This window comes from Nicotiana tabacum, chromosome 17, assembly GCF_000715075.1.
Source record: "Nicotiana tabacum cultivar K326 chromosome 17, ASM71507v2, whole genome shotgun sequence".
Taxonomy (NCBI): domain Eukaryota; kingdom Viridiplantae; phylum Streptophyta; class Magnoliopsida; order Solanales; family Solanaceae; genus Nicotiana; species Nicotiana tabacum.
Genome location: NC_134096.1, coordinates 67490740 through 67504915, shown reverse-complemented (window position 1 = coordinate 67504915; position 14176 = coordinate 67490740). Strand labels below are relative to the sequence as shown.

Sequence of the window (14176 nt, the reverse complement as noted above, 5' to 3'; positions counted from 1 at the left end):
CTGCAGCCTCGGCCATTTCAGGATCCATGATGACGTCCCTGGTCTCTCCTTGCGTCGACCTTGACCTTGTTGATTACTATGCCTCTTTTTCCTTGTCTTTTTTCTATTGGGTTACCGTGTTGTCTAAGGCAATGTGGTAGCATTCCCGGGACGTGCGATATTCTCCGCATATGCTGAATATTACCCATGGTATTGAGAATTTAATTACTTGGTATAAGCTTGAGGGGATGGCTCTCATCGGATTTATCCATGGTCGTCCCACTATGGCGTTATATGCGATGGCCTGGTCCATGATGTGGAATGTCGTCTCTAGAGTCACGCCGCCGGCCAAGACGGAGAGTGTAATTTTCCTTGATGTCCGCTCAACTGCATTATTAAAATCGGTTAGCGTGATGCAGCGCGACACTATCCTATCCTCGAGTCTCATTTAGGTGAGGTCTCGGGGATGGATAATGCACGCTCCGCTTTCATCATCCACCATGATACGTTTGACGTCAGTATCTAAAATGAGTAAAGTAATGACGAGGGCATCATTATGAGGGAAAGTCAAACCGTCGGCATCCGACTCATCGAAGATGATACATTCTTCAAGGCTGTCATACAGTTCGCGGGTGATAGACCACTTGAGCTTGTGAGTGGTGGTGAACTTCATACCGTTGATAAAGGCGCCGCCGCTGCCGATGATCATGTTGATAGTACGAGCTGGTGATGGCGATAAATTTATACAAATGAGGGTTAATCTTAGTTAATAATAATGTCCCAAAGCTGAAATTCCCGGAAGAGCGATAAATAATACATAGATCTATTCCAAAAGCTATAACAGTGTACAATAATTAATATCTAAAAACCCAAGCAGAAGCAATATAGCATTAAATAATGATGAATAACAATAAATGACATTTATGTAAATAGAACGAATGAGTCACCCAAGAAAGGATGAAATCTGTGGATATTCTTTCTGACAATGATGAATGATGGACAAGCCTTTGAATATCCGAGTTATTCTCGGATCCAGTAGAAAAGTGTGGACAAAAATCTTAGTAAAAATATTATTTTTGTAGGTTTACAATAAGATCAGATTCTCTCTTTAAAGTCAAAGTATATTTTACAAATGAATCTCTTCCCCTTCCTATTATCGTGTCTCTTTCTATTTATACGCAACATGTTCCAAAAAACCCTAATAGTACACGTGCAAAGAATATCCACTAGAATATTCTATTTAATGTCATATCCGGAGACTAGCCGTTATGACTCTGTTAAGGGTTCTCGACCTCGGCCTCGATCCTTGACGACCCCTCGACTTTAGTCCTTTCTAACTCTTCGACCACGACCTTTACTGTTCTTTAAGCCATTTCAACACGTGGCAGTCTGGGAGTGTTTCGCTAATGTCATCTTGACTTAAGTATTTTAGGGATAGATTTTGACCCATACAATCAATGTCATACATATCTCATTTTCAATACAACACCCAATGAAAAAAATAATCTTTGCATTATAATTGTTGTATTGCTAATCACTATATTATAGTTCTTATATTGCTAATCAGTGCATTACTAATTTATACAACTCATGCATAAATGTTTTTAAACCAAACAACCCCTATTGCGTTTGGACGATAAAACAATAGGTTGTTTTCACTAAACAACCAAACATCGAATAAGGGAATAACCATGTCGCAAATATTACTCCCTTGTTTCTTGGAAACTGAACTGTCACTTATTAGAGACGAGACAATATGTCACCTTATATTCTCATTGGAGAAATTAACATTGTGAGAATTTGTCTTCAAAGGTAACTAAAGTCAGGCCTAAACAAATTCCATGATGTAGACAAGCAAACAAAAGGCGAAACCAAGAAACCAAGCCGACCGGTAAGCGTTAATAATCGCATTGACTCAACAGTTCAGCGGTTCACGTTAAAAGACACCCCTCCCACGCATTTCAAACTTTTTCTTTTATCCCTCCCGACCCCACTACAACATAAGAACTTGAAAATTCAGAAATGCACCCCGAATTTTTTCAGATCAAACTCTCCAAAGTCCAACTGATCCAACAACCAGGGCATTCTTAATTTATCGAGAAGGGCTTGTTGTTCTCATAATTACAAAACAGTAATCAAATCGGAAAACCAACCAGTTATGCCGGCGTAGAAGAGTGAAGGTGTGGAATGACGATGGACAGAGAGAAGGAGAGGGAGATAGAGTTAGAGAGTGCAATGTACACTAACTGTTTGTTACTAGGTCTGGATCCATCCATCATTGGAATCGGAGCTAACAATGGCACTCCTCGTGTTGGACTCTTTCGTCATTCAAACCCTAAATTGGGAGAACAGCTTCTTTACTTCTTACTTTCTTCTCTTAGAGGCCCTGCTCAATCCGCGAAGGTACTCTGAATGAACCTTTTAGCTTATACAGGCTTATGGATTTATATTTTATGTTCATTTTTGTTTCCTTTTGATCTTTCAGGATTTCGATAAGGTCTGGCCTATATTTGATTCAGCTCAATCTCGTGATTTTCGAAAGGTAATTATGCTTTAGCTTTTCCTTAAAAGATAGTACTCCCTATGTCCCAATTTTTGTGCCTGATCGGGCGCGGAATTTAAGAAAACAAGAAAGACTTTTTAAACTTGTGCTCTAAACATGCTATAGACATTTGTATGACGAAGTTTAAAGTTTAATTATTTCTAAATATAGAAAAATATCATTCTTTTTGGTGTCACATAAAATGGGACCGAGAGTAAATTATTTTACGGGACATGCAGAATAGAGCTAATGGATAAGTATATTCTGATTGAAGCATAGTCTGACCAAGTTAACTTAAGTTGATTGAATTATGCTTTATTTCTAAAGAGATGTGATTCGTGAATTGAGTTTGGCTTTTTTTGTTTGTGGCTAATTTACTTCATTTTCTTTTTATTTGTGGAAATGCAGGTTGTGCAAGGAATTATAAGCGAGTTGGAATCCCAGGGGGCGCTTCCTAGAAGCAATTCGAGGGTCTCATCTCTTGCGACGTGTTGTGGACCGAGGTTGGTTCTTGAAGATCACTAATATTATTTTTTTTCTGGTTTCTATGAGATAGCGTTTTGGTTATTTTTATTTTGAGCTATCATTTGGACCATTTGATTACATATTGAAGTATCTTTCTCACATAGCTGTTATAGCACCGGTTGTCATCAGCAAAGTGAAGATTATTTTGTGGAGGCTAATTTTGATTTCACTACCTAATCGATTTTGGAGTAATTAACTCACCCTCAAGATTGCAACTTCAATGTCTTTCTGCATTCAAAGTCAGGTTACATTTAAGCGGTGCAGTTTGGCACCGCATTCTACACTTTAGTGACTTAGCACCCAATTGAAACAGCTACCATATTCAAATATGAAGCTGAATGTATATCAAGATAAGTCCTACCATCTAAACTCCTCTAAGCCAGGACAAAATCCTTGGAGTCGGATTGCTGCGGTTACAGTTGTCTTGTTCACTGCATTTGGTGTCGCTGCTTGAAAGTGGGTGAAATCAAGTTATCTCTTGCTTGGTTTTATCCAAGACTATTTGGCTGGTCACCTTATTGCCACTGCAAAGGGCTTAGGACTTGGTGATAGGTGTTTGTGCAAGAAGTTTCGCATCAGCACATGCACTAGGGTTGGAGAAGTGGCTTTGTTTGTACGGACCTTTGATCCTATGGTTCAACTATTAGGTTTCTTTGACTAATCACACAGAAGATGACATATTGCCTGATATTTTTGGGCAGGAATAATCAAGAAGTAGGTTATCAGTGGAAAATACTTAGATTGCAGCATCAGGGAGGGACATAACTCCTAAGTAAGCACGGCTTGAAAATGCGCAACTTAGAGGTTATTTCTGTGATTTCAGTACACAACCTGACTGAGTTAATTTTTGAAACTGACCCCAGGCTTTGGTCCAGTGGTAATTGCGCAACGCGTGATGTGTGGGTTAGACACACATCATGAGTTCGAATCTTGTTGCGGATAAAATCGTGGTATTTAAGTGGAGAAGGATAGAAGGGTGGATCCATCATTTACCAGGTTTTGAACCATGCGCCGGCTAGCCCTCGGGATTTCTCTGTTATATAAAAAAGTAAATTTACGAATAAACAAGTATTATTGAGTTTTATCAGCGCTGTTATTTAATCATCTAATTTCATGATCTTTTGGCATAGGAATTAATTGCCCTTGCAATTGGCAGTTCTAACACTGGCTGCTTGTTATTCTTATTATCTACCTGTGTGTCTGTAGTTTCACTTTGCATTTTGTTCTATAAGTGCATACTCACATGAGTATGCGCAGGTTCGATCCTCCGCTTCCAGCTTTTGTTGAAAAAAGAAACACTCACATGTAAAAGCACACATGATAGCATTTGATGTACTTAGTGTTCATAATTGCTTCACATGCACTGCAGATTTGTTGAACTTCTGTGGCAACTCTCACTGCATGCCTTGAGGGAAGTTCATAGGCGAACATTTGCTGCTGATGTAGCTTCTAACCCATTACCTGCTTCATTGACAGATGTAGCTTTCTCACATGCAGCCACCTTACTTCCTGTAACCAAGGTCATCCTCCTCTGGCTTTATGTCCATTCATTTAACAAGGGACTTTGAAAATCATCTCATTGTTTGTCTACATCATGAGTTGCTGGGTTCTTGATCTCTAATGATTTAATGCGTCTGTCGGGTAGTTATATCTGAAGACCGGGGTTCAATTTCTGCCATTTCAAAGAAGCAATGCATGAATCCTCTTAATTATTCACGTTTGAGGGCTTAGTTTTCTTTATGTATGAAGCTATTTCCTGTTACTAATCCTGATAATATACCTTGGAGTAATGGTTTTTACTTTTTCAATACTCCGTAATAAGGTATTGAGTGGGGCTATAATGATTTTACCTAGCTAATCTTTAAGCTAATATGTTATCTGGAAAACTCTCATGATTTGTGTAAGTTAATATTGCAAGTTTGCAGATCTAATTGTGTCCTTGTTGTCTGTGTAGGCTAGGATTGCACTTGAAAGAAGAAGGTTTCTGAAAAATGCAGAAACAGCAGTTCAAAGACAGGCCACATGGTCTAATTTGGCTCATGAGATGACAGCTGAGTTTCGAGGCCTTTGTGCTGAAGAGGTAAGATAAGAATCTTATTCTCTGAGAACTTTAGAGTTGATTTATATTCTTATATTCACAGCGGTGACTGGTGAGTAACCCTTTCCGGAAAACATCTTTCATCCCCTCGGTCTCAGGCTTATTTGCAGCAAGAACTTGAAAAACTGCATGATGTTAGAAACAAAGTAAAGTTGGAAGGTGAACTGTGGGATGAACTTGTATCAAGCTCGAGCCAAAACTCGCATATGGTCCAAAGAGCTACTCGCTTGTGGGACTCTTTGCTATCTCGCCAAAGTGAGTACAAACAGTTGATGGTTATCTTAAGTTGTCTATCATATGTAAAATCCATAAAGGCTCTATTAGTATGTGTTCTACAAAATGCTATATACTCCATAGTTTGTTTTTCATATGGCAATGCCATTGCCCTGCCTGGGAGTCAACAGTGGCCATTTCCCACTTCGCTTTCTTGGTGATTGAACCCACAGCCTCAGGGTTGGAGGTGGAGGACCCTTTCCACTAGCTATCCTTCCCTTGGTACAAAATGCTAGACATTTGATATTGCAATTAATGTGATAATTAGCTATTAAAGTGGTCCCAGATCAGTTTTAACGTCTTCGAAATCATATTACTTATGTGCATATGTCGTGCAGCTCAGCACGAGATTCTCGCTTCTGGCCCAATAGAGGATCTTATAGCTCATCGTGAGCATAGGTAAAGTCACTTTCTGTATGATCTTGGGTTTCAAAAGCTGGACTTACCTTCATATTGTTTTTTAAATATTCTTGTTCAGGTATCGTATATCTGGGTCAGCTTTGCTTGCAGCCATGGATCAAAGTTCTGTAGCTCCACCTCGTGATTTAGTTCCATCACATCTAGATAATAAAGATCAATCTGAAAGATCACAAGCAGATTTTAATAGAGAAAAGCATGTGAACAATCCAGATTCTTCTCATACTCAAGCAAATGATGAGAGTTTTTCTCGAGTTGATGAAAGGACTGCAAGAGCCCATCCAACTATTGATATAGCTGAAGTTTTGAGGCGTTGGACACATGCCCTACAACGAATTCATAAGCAATCACTTCAATTGGTACGCTATTTTCTATGTTGGTTCAAGATTTTAGGTCTTTGAAGAGCGATTTTGACCCCAATAAACTCTAAGCTTTAACTACTTTGATGGAATATTGTCATTCTTTTTTCTGCATGTTTGTGATGTTTCTTATTATGTGGTGTTCTGGGCTTCTTCTTAGAGTCTAACTATGATGTCAAAGCTTACTCTACAGTCAAGGAATGTGTATAATCTGTCTTAGCATGTGATAGAGTATTGTATCTGCTTATGTTTTGAGCTTAAGAGAAATTAATCTGTAGCATCTTTATCTAGTGATGTCTTAAGGAAAAACTTCCAGAGTTCCGTGTTCATATGAAGCTTTCACATATGTGGTGAAGTATAATACTGGAACCTATCTATTTTTTTGTCAATAATTAGGTTAAAAGTATGTTCTCCTCACTTTTTCTTTTTCTTCCTAATACAATAATTCCATTCAGGCAAAAGTAAATGACGGAGAGGGTCCAGAGCTTCTGAGAAGTTCACATGATGGTGGTACAGACAGTCACGTGGAATCCTTGGCTGCAACACTTGCTGAACATAGGCAGCACCTAGCAAGTATACAGGTTTGTGCAGTCCGTCAAGTTGGTTGCATGTTTGAACTATTTTACATGGTCTAAAGTGGAGTACGAGATATCGCATGCATTGGTCATTGGGCTCTGGTAATTTCCAGCATGTTTTGTCTTTTTGGAGGATCCGTATGAAAGTGCCTTCATTCATGTCCTACCCGTTGAAACTGGTTTCGGGGCCATTGAAGATTCTAACTTAGCATTTGGAAAGTTGATTATCTGAAAAGTGGAAGTGGTATTCCTGGAATTCTCAGCATTGCATAAAAGCTATATTAGTGTATTTGTGATGATAATATACTGTTGAAACTGTTCTCCAGGTGCTCATAAATCAACTGAAGGAAGTTGCTCCAGCTATAAAGAATTCAATTACGGAGCTGACAGAAGAAGTTGATAGTATTTCGTCCAGTCTTCTCCCCATGGCCACGCATCATGCTAGATCACATTCACTGGTCCAAGCACAGAATAGCAGAACGATATCGGTAATGTTTTGTGAAGCATTTAATGGGATTTATAACTTACCTACCTTCTGCAACGCACAACAGAACTTAAACAATAGGTATTCTACAGGAGAACAGCACCGATGAGGTAGCTGAGATGACCTCAAAAATGTCATCCATGCATTTTGAAAAGGCATCAGCTACAGCCAGTCCCCCTGCTTTAAAGCTCCCACCTTTGTTTAGTTTAACACCAAATTCTTCTGGAAAAGGTGGGAACATGCAGAAGCGACATGTCTCAGCTCAGACCAGCCAAATAGAAAATCTGCATGAGAAAAAATCTCCAGATCTGCCAATTTCAAATAATTCAATGGATAATCCGCGACAAGGTTTTGTTCTTCCTTCTAAATGCGTGCACTGATTTTCTTCAGTTTGGAATCTCTAAAATATGTTGTCTGAATTTCAGCAGATGATGACCTTAGCTTTGTCAAAAATTTGAAGAGATCCGTCAGAGAAGCTGCACTTTCCTCCCAATCTTACTATCCAGAATCATCTCAAGATAGTCGTTCTGATGATAGCTCTGAGCACTATTTCATACCTGTACCCGGGGTTGGGTTTTCTCATCTTGGTAGCAAACCAAACTTATTGAGAAGTAAAAAGCTGCTCGCGTCTGAACCAGATTCATCTTTTTATGGGAACCATCTTCCACAAAGTCATGTGGGCATCAAGTCAGATGGACTTCTTGACTTATTTAATGATCTGCGGTCTCTTGATGACTATGATGGCATAGATAGTTTTCTGTCAACCATGGGTTCAAACTCTTCAGTTTCTGATGCTTGCAGGTCATTTTATGATATGGAGGAAGCTGAAGAACAAGTATTTTCTCCTCCTTTGCTTATGGATACATCACTGTTGGCAGAGTCATACGAGGATTTACTTGGTATGTGTGAGCAATTGCTTATTGTTTTGGTATTTCTACTGTCACATTACTATCTACATTCCCTGGGCTATCTATCAAAGCTGATTTTTTTATTCTTAAGACCATGCTGTAGACAATAGACATGGTTTAGATTCTTAATTTAAATCCATTTGGTTTACCTTTGTTTTCTTTTTTCTTTGACTGGGGGATTATGAGTTAAGGGTATCATTTGTGGAGCTCATTAGCAACTTACCTTCCATAACTGTGCCAATGCTATATTTTTTTTAAGTTCAAAATATAGGTTCCATGACCCTAACTGGTAGCAGTGGATGAATGATTATTGAAAGCATTTCCTAGTTCTGGACATTAAATGGCTTCCCATTTTTTCTTTGTTAAATGCTTCATGATCAAAAAGAGAATTGTTGTTTGTTAAATGCTTCAATCAATCAAAATACCAATTACCAACTGTATTTCAACCCCAAACTAGTTGGCATTGGCTGTATGAATCCTCAAATATTCATTTTGCTCTATTTGGACCAATTTCTTTCATTGCTAAATTTTATTGAATGTTTATTGTTGGTCATTCTCTGGGTGTGTGTGTGTGTGAGAGAGAGAGAGAGAGAGTCATCTCTCTTTGTTCACTTTGCTTTGCATCCCTGGATGCTATGATCTACTTCCGTTGCCTTGTTGCCTTGTTTCCTTTACTAGACTATTGACTGTCTAATAGTTTAATAAACATCTTACTCTTGCAGCACCTTTGTCAGAAACTGAAACTGCGTTAATGGAGCGCTGAGATCAAAGTTCAAATTGCCTTGCTGCTCAGCCTACAACAGATGCTCAGAATCTTGTACTTCCAATCTTTCAGTGGTTTGGGATAACCTCCAACTTTCTTTCTTCATTTGTTTATGCTTATCCTCTTCACGCGGCGTCTCATCTTGTTTTGAGGAGCAGAGGGAATTTGACATCTCGACATTTCTTAAATCAGCTTGACAGACTGTTGTGATCTTTAAATGTTCACCCACCACTGTCAACCTGGGTTCATAAAAATAAAGCTCTTCTGGAGGAGATCACCAGAACTGCACCAGATGTGTAATGTATTCTTTACTGAAGGGAAAAAGTGCCATCTTACTTTTGTGATTGCTACACTTCCATCTCTTGGCAGTTAAGCTTATGTTCATCACCCTCTGTCAGTTTAATAGTAAGATTTAATTGTAGATAAGTAATTATTATGCCTTTAGTTGATCCAGACAGTAAAGAAATGTTCAGTTAATGCGTGGATGGAAAATTGAGTCTCCCTACTGCACTGCAAGACCTCTTAGTTTTCCCTTGTTATATATTAACAAGCCTGTGTATAAGCTTCTTCAGCTTTCTGGCGAAGGATTTAAACTTCTGTCCTATATTCTTTGGTGTGTTTGTACTTGGAGACAATTTCCATGTCTCTTAAATCTGTACAACTATAAGTTTGAAGCTTTTAACAACCCTTGTTGTAGTTGTCTTTGTCTTGTCTTCTTCTCCCCTCTATGAACTGACATTCCATTTTATCTTTTGATTTCGCGCACTAAGCAACTGCCTGCAAAACGGATTATACTGTGATGTATGAATTGCCTTTCCCTTCTAGACATTAAAACACCTTTCATTGCACACTTGTACCATTAAAACACCTTTCACTGCACATTTTACCAAGTACCTATAAAGGTTTCTGTTTCTGGCTCAAAGCTCTTATCCTTTTAACTGAATTTATTTATCCAACTGCTTATTTATCTAAGATAATCTTTGGTTTACTTCTTCGAGTTATATGTGGCGTCGATCTGTTGGCTTATAGACCTAGGGCCGGTGCGGTCCCTAGTGTTTCGGGTAAAATGTGAAATGATAGTAACCTCCTCTGATGGAACCTTGTGTGTCTGAATATTCTAGTTATCTTTTCTTCAGTAGGTCTTCGTTCGTAGGTTATAAGTATAAGGTTTTCTGCTACACAACATGCCCACAGTTTGGGTGCTATCGACAAAACCAATCAAATAGATTGGAAGAGAAGGTTGTCTGCTCCTTTGGCCATTGACAGGGATTTGAAAGAAAAACTTGGAAATAATGAAATCCAAGTTAAACAACTGGAGGAACAGTTCTAGTGTTTTAATTGGAGTATCATAGGAAAATCTTCAAGCGTGAGCTAAGGAACAGCTGGAGGGTTACAATTGGAAAGAGGTGGACTGCTCATATGCTCTATTATCTAACAATATCTGAATATTGAGGATCCCAATAATCTTGATGATTAATTTCTGATCCTTAGTTTTGCCATATTCTGAAGGTAATGTAGCCGTCGAATAACTTGACTTTGAGGCAAGTACCAGTGTACCACCTCATGTTGTCTCATTTATTTATGAGAAAGGAAGATCTTTATCATTGTTTTTATTTTTTGTATTTTTATATTTTGGAGAAGATTGTAGGTTTTCAGATTTAAGCCTTAATTTGCTCCCTTTTAATTTCTTTTTGGGGGTCAAAAGTAGCAAAGACACAAGTTCTCTGGAAAACTTTGAGTTGGATTGGTGCAATTTGATGATTCTATTTTAAAAATCCAGGCTCACAATGACCAATATTATACAAAAAGAAAAAGGAAGAGAATAAGACAATGTTTATGATTTGAAGCGGAGATGTGAAAAAGAGATTGGACCAATTAAAAACAAGACAGGAAGTTGCTCAAGCTAACTAAATTCCAGACTTCCTAACTGGGGAAAACAGAAATGGCAAACAACCGTTAAATGACAACCTAAGAGGGATTTGGACATTTTGGGATTGCGTAGTTTTCTCGTGAGCTTTTAACTGAAATGGTTCTTTAAGTTTGGAGATATGCATATTTTTGTTGTTAGTAAATTGTTCTGAGTACATATGATCTTTAAGTTTGTAGTTTTTGAGCACTTTTGATCCAAGTAATGAAATTCTCAAATAAATGCTTGAAAGCTAACATTTTTTCATGTGACCAAAGTAGAAACAACACCGAGGTTCTTTTTCTTTCGAAATTGAAACAAAATACACAACCAACTCTCACAATAATTCATAAAAACAATTTTCTGATATTTAAATTCAATCAATTAGAAGAATAAAACAGACAAAATAATCAGAATGTTTCCTTCTCTATAACAGGAAAAGGAGTGAACATGTCTTATCTCCCATGTTACACTACAATTGGTAGTATTTGGTAAGCCTCTTGCATCAGGCTCTTTACTTTTGCTCTTAGATTCTGGATTCTGGAGATTTCAGAAAATATAATTAGATTTGTGGATTTTGAGGTTACATATGTGTTGGAAAAAAAAAAGTTGACATCTGTTAGGAAAAAACGAAAATATAAACCAAAAAAGGACCAAAGGGGTAAAGAACAAAACCAATAATAGAATGAGGAAAAAGAAAAAGACTCAAATTTACCATTGTATTATTCGAAGTTATTTAAATCTGTCGTTAATTATACTTTTGGAAGGGAGCCTTGAAATAATAGTAAACTTATCTCCGTGTGATCTATAGATTACTGGTTCGAGCCGTGAAAGCATTCACTAGTACTTGCAGTAGTAAGTTGTCTACATCATATCCTTTGGAGTGCGATTCGTTACGGATCTTGCATGAATGCGAGATGCTTTGTGCACCAGATTGTCTTTTTAAAAAAAAAAAAAAATTATACTCGTATTTATACTTACAATTAAGGTAGCTCTAGTGTAAAATAAATAGACTCCACGTATCTAATTTTTGCAAGAAGAAAGTTTTAAATTTACCCATTAATTTTTAACTAGATCTATTAAGCAGTTAAGAACAAATATGAAACGTTTTCCTAACAACAAGATAATATTAAATTAAAAAATTTAACGTGTTATAAAATAAAGGTTGTAAAGTAAAGAAATCGAAGACAAGTATAGAGAGACTGATATATTATACAACTTCAAACTTATGTACATAATGAACTGAATTCTCCTCTATTTATAGAAGAAAGGAAACTGTTGTGTAAGCTGCTACTGCAAACTGTTGTGCAAGCCGCTACTGCAAGCTGTTGTGTAAGCTGCTTGTAAGATGCTGCTGCAAGCTGTTGTGTAAGCTGCTTGTAAGCTGTTACTCTAAGTTGTTGTGCCAGATATAGATAATCTTCTACCATGGGTAATATTTATCCATAACGGAGTACCGAAAGGATAAGCTTTTTTAAGAGACTTGTTTCCAATAGAGTACTAAATAGATAAACATATTTAAGTCGAAGTCTCATATGGATAAGCTTGTTCAGGAAGCTTATGTACAACGGAGTATTAAATGAACATCCATAATATAATATATTTATAACACTCCCCCTTGGATATTCATTAAAAAATAATGTGCCTCATTAAAACCTTACTAGGAAAAAACCTTGTGGGAAAAAATCCTAGTGAAGGAAAAGTAGTACACATATTTAGTAATACGCATTGCTAGCTGCTTCATTAAAAACCTTATAAGGAAAATCCTGTGGGAAAAAACCTTAGTAAGGAAAAAAGAATACATCGCGTATTTTATTCCCCTTGATGTAAACCTTGTTTCAAATATTTAAGTCTCCGCATTCCAATCTTGTATACCATCTTCTCAAAAGTTGAAGTTGGTAAAGATTTAGTGAATAAATATGCCGGATTGTCACTTGAACGGATTTGTTGCACATCAATGTCACCATTTTTCTGAAGATCGTGTGTGTAGAATAATTTTGGTGAAATGTGCTTCGTTCTATCTCCTTTTATAAATTCTCCCTTCAATTGGGCTATGCATGCAGCATTGTCTTCGTATAAAATTGTGGGTCTTTTCTCACATTCCAAATCACATTTTTCTCGAATAAAATGAATTATTGATCTCAACCATACGCATTCCCTACTTGCTTCATGAATAGCTATTATTTCAGCATGATTTGAAGAAGTAGCAACAATAGATTGCTTTGTGGGACGTCATGATATGATAGTACCTCCACATGTAAAAACGTACCCGGTTTGAGATCTAGCTTTATGGGGATCAGATAAATAACCTGCATCTGCATGACCAACAAGATCTGCACTATCTTTGTTAGCATAAAACAAACACATATCAAGAGTTCCCATTAAATATCGCAATATATGCTTAATCTCGTTCCAATATCTCCGTGTAGGAGAAGAACTATATCTTGCTAGTAAATTAGCAGAAAATGCTATGTCAATCCTTGTAGCATTAGCAAGATACATTAGTGCACCAATTGCACTGAGATAGGGTACTTCGGGACCAAGGAGTTCCTCATCCTCTTCTGGAGGTCGAAACAAATATTTATTCACTTCAAGTGATCAAACAACCATTGGTGTACTCAATGGGTGCGCTTTGTCCATGTAAAAGCGTTTTAAGACCCTTTTTGTATAGGCAGATTGATGGATAAAGATCCCGTCTGCTAAATGTTCAATTTGCAGACCAAGACAAAGTTTTGTCTTTCCAAGATATTTCATCTCAAATTCTTTCTTAAGATATTCAATTGCCTTTTGGAGCTCTTCTGAAGTTCCAACAAGATTTATGTCGTCAACATAAACAACAGGTATAACAAGTTCTGAAGCCATTTTCTTTATAAAAATACATGGACAAATAACATCATTTATGTAACCCTCTTTCAGCAAATATTCGCTGAGGCGATTATACCACATGCGCCCAGATTGCTTTAAACTATACAAAGATCTTTATAATCTGATTGAGTACATTTCCCGAGATTTTGAATATGCTTCACACATTTTAAATCCTTTAGGGATTTTCATGTAAATTTCATTATCAAGTGACTCGTACAGATAAGCTGTAACCACATCCATTAGATGTATTTCAAGCCTTTCACGTAAGGCTAAACTGATGATATATCGAAATGTTACGGCATCCATAACTGGTGAATATGTTTCTTCATAATCGACTCCAGGTCGTTGTGGGAATCCTTGTGCAACAAGGCGAGCCTTGTATCTTTCAACTTCATTTTTATCATTTCTTTTTTCGCACAAAAATCCATTTATGACCAACTGACTTTATACCAGCATGTGTTTGGACTACTGGTCCAAAGACC

General features: G+C 37.3%; 1 protein-coding gene across 4 annotated transcripts; it reads left to right on the top strand.

Annotated features, from left to right (window-relative positions):
- The first annotated feature begins 1886 nt into the window (after positions 1-1886).
- Positions 1887-9620, top strand: LOC107798432 (AUGMIN subunit 6). 4 transcript variants are annotated; one of them, XM_075234434.1, is made up of 14 exons: positions 1887-2382; positions 2465-2521; positions 2930-3024; positions 4416-4566; positions 5001-5126; positions 5243-5399; positions 5756-5816; positions 5896-6193; positions 6649-6774; positions 7095-7256; positions 7345-7600; positions 7681-7939; positions 8054-8151; positions 8883-9620. In XM_075234434.1, the coding sequence occupies exons 1-14, from the start codon at positions 2167-2169 to the stop codon at positions 8921-8923; spliced, it is 2103 nt and encodes a 700-aa protein (XP_075090535.1). In that variant the 5' UTR covers positions 1887-2166; the 3' UTR covers positions 8924-9620. The 4 variants fall into 4 exon arrangements, with proteins under 4 accessions (XP_075090535.1, XP_016476907.2, XP_016476906.2 ...); XM_016621421.2 differs by having other exon boundaries at positions 7678-7939; XM_016621420.2 differs by having other exon boundaries at positions 7681-8151.
- The last annotated feature ends 4556 nt before the right edge of the window (positions 9621-14176 follow it).

Coding starts and splice junctions, on each gene's coding strand:
- LOC107798432 (XM_016621419.2), top strand. CDS start 2,167: ATGACGATGGACAGAGAGAAGGAGAGGGAGATAGAGTTAGAGAGTGCA. Junction 5,400..5,755: donor CTCTTTGCTATCTCGCCAAA/GTGAGTACAAAC, acceptor TATGTCGTGCAG/CTCAGCACGAGATTCTCGCT. Junction 7,257..7,344: donor AGAATAGCAGAACGATATCG/GTAATGTTTTGT, acceptor GGTATTCTACAG/GAGAACAGCACCGATGAGGT.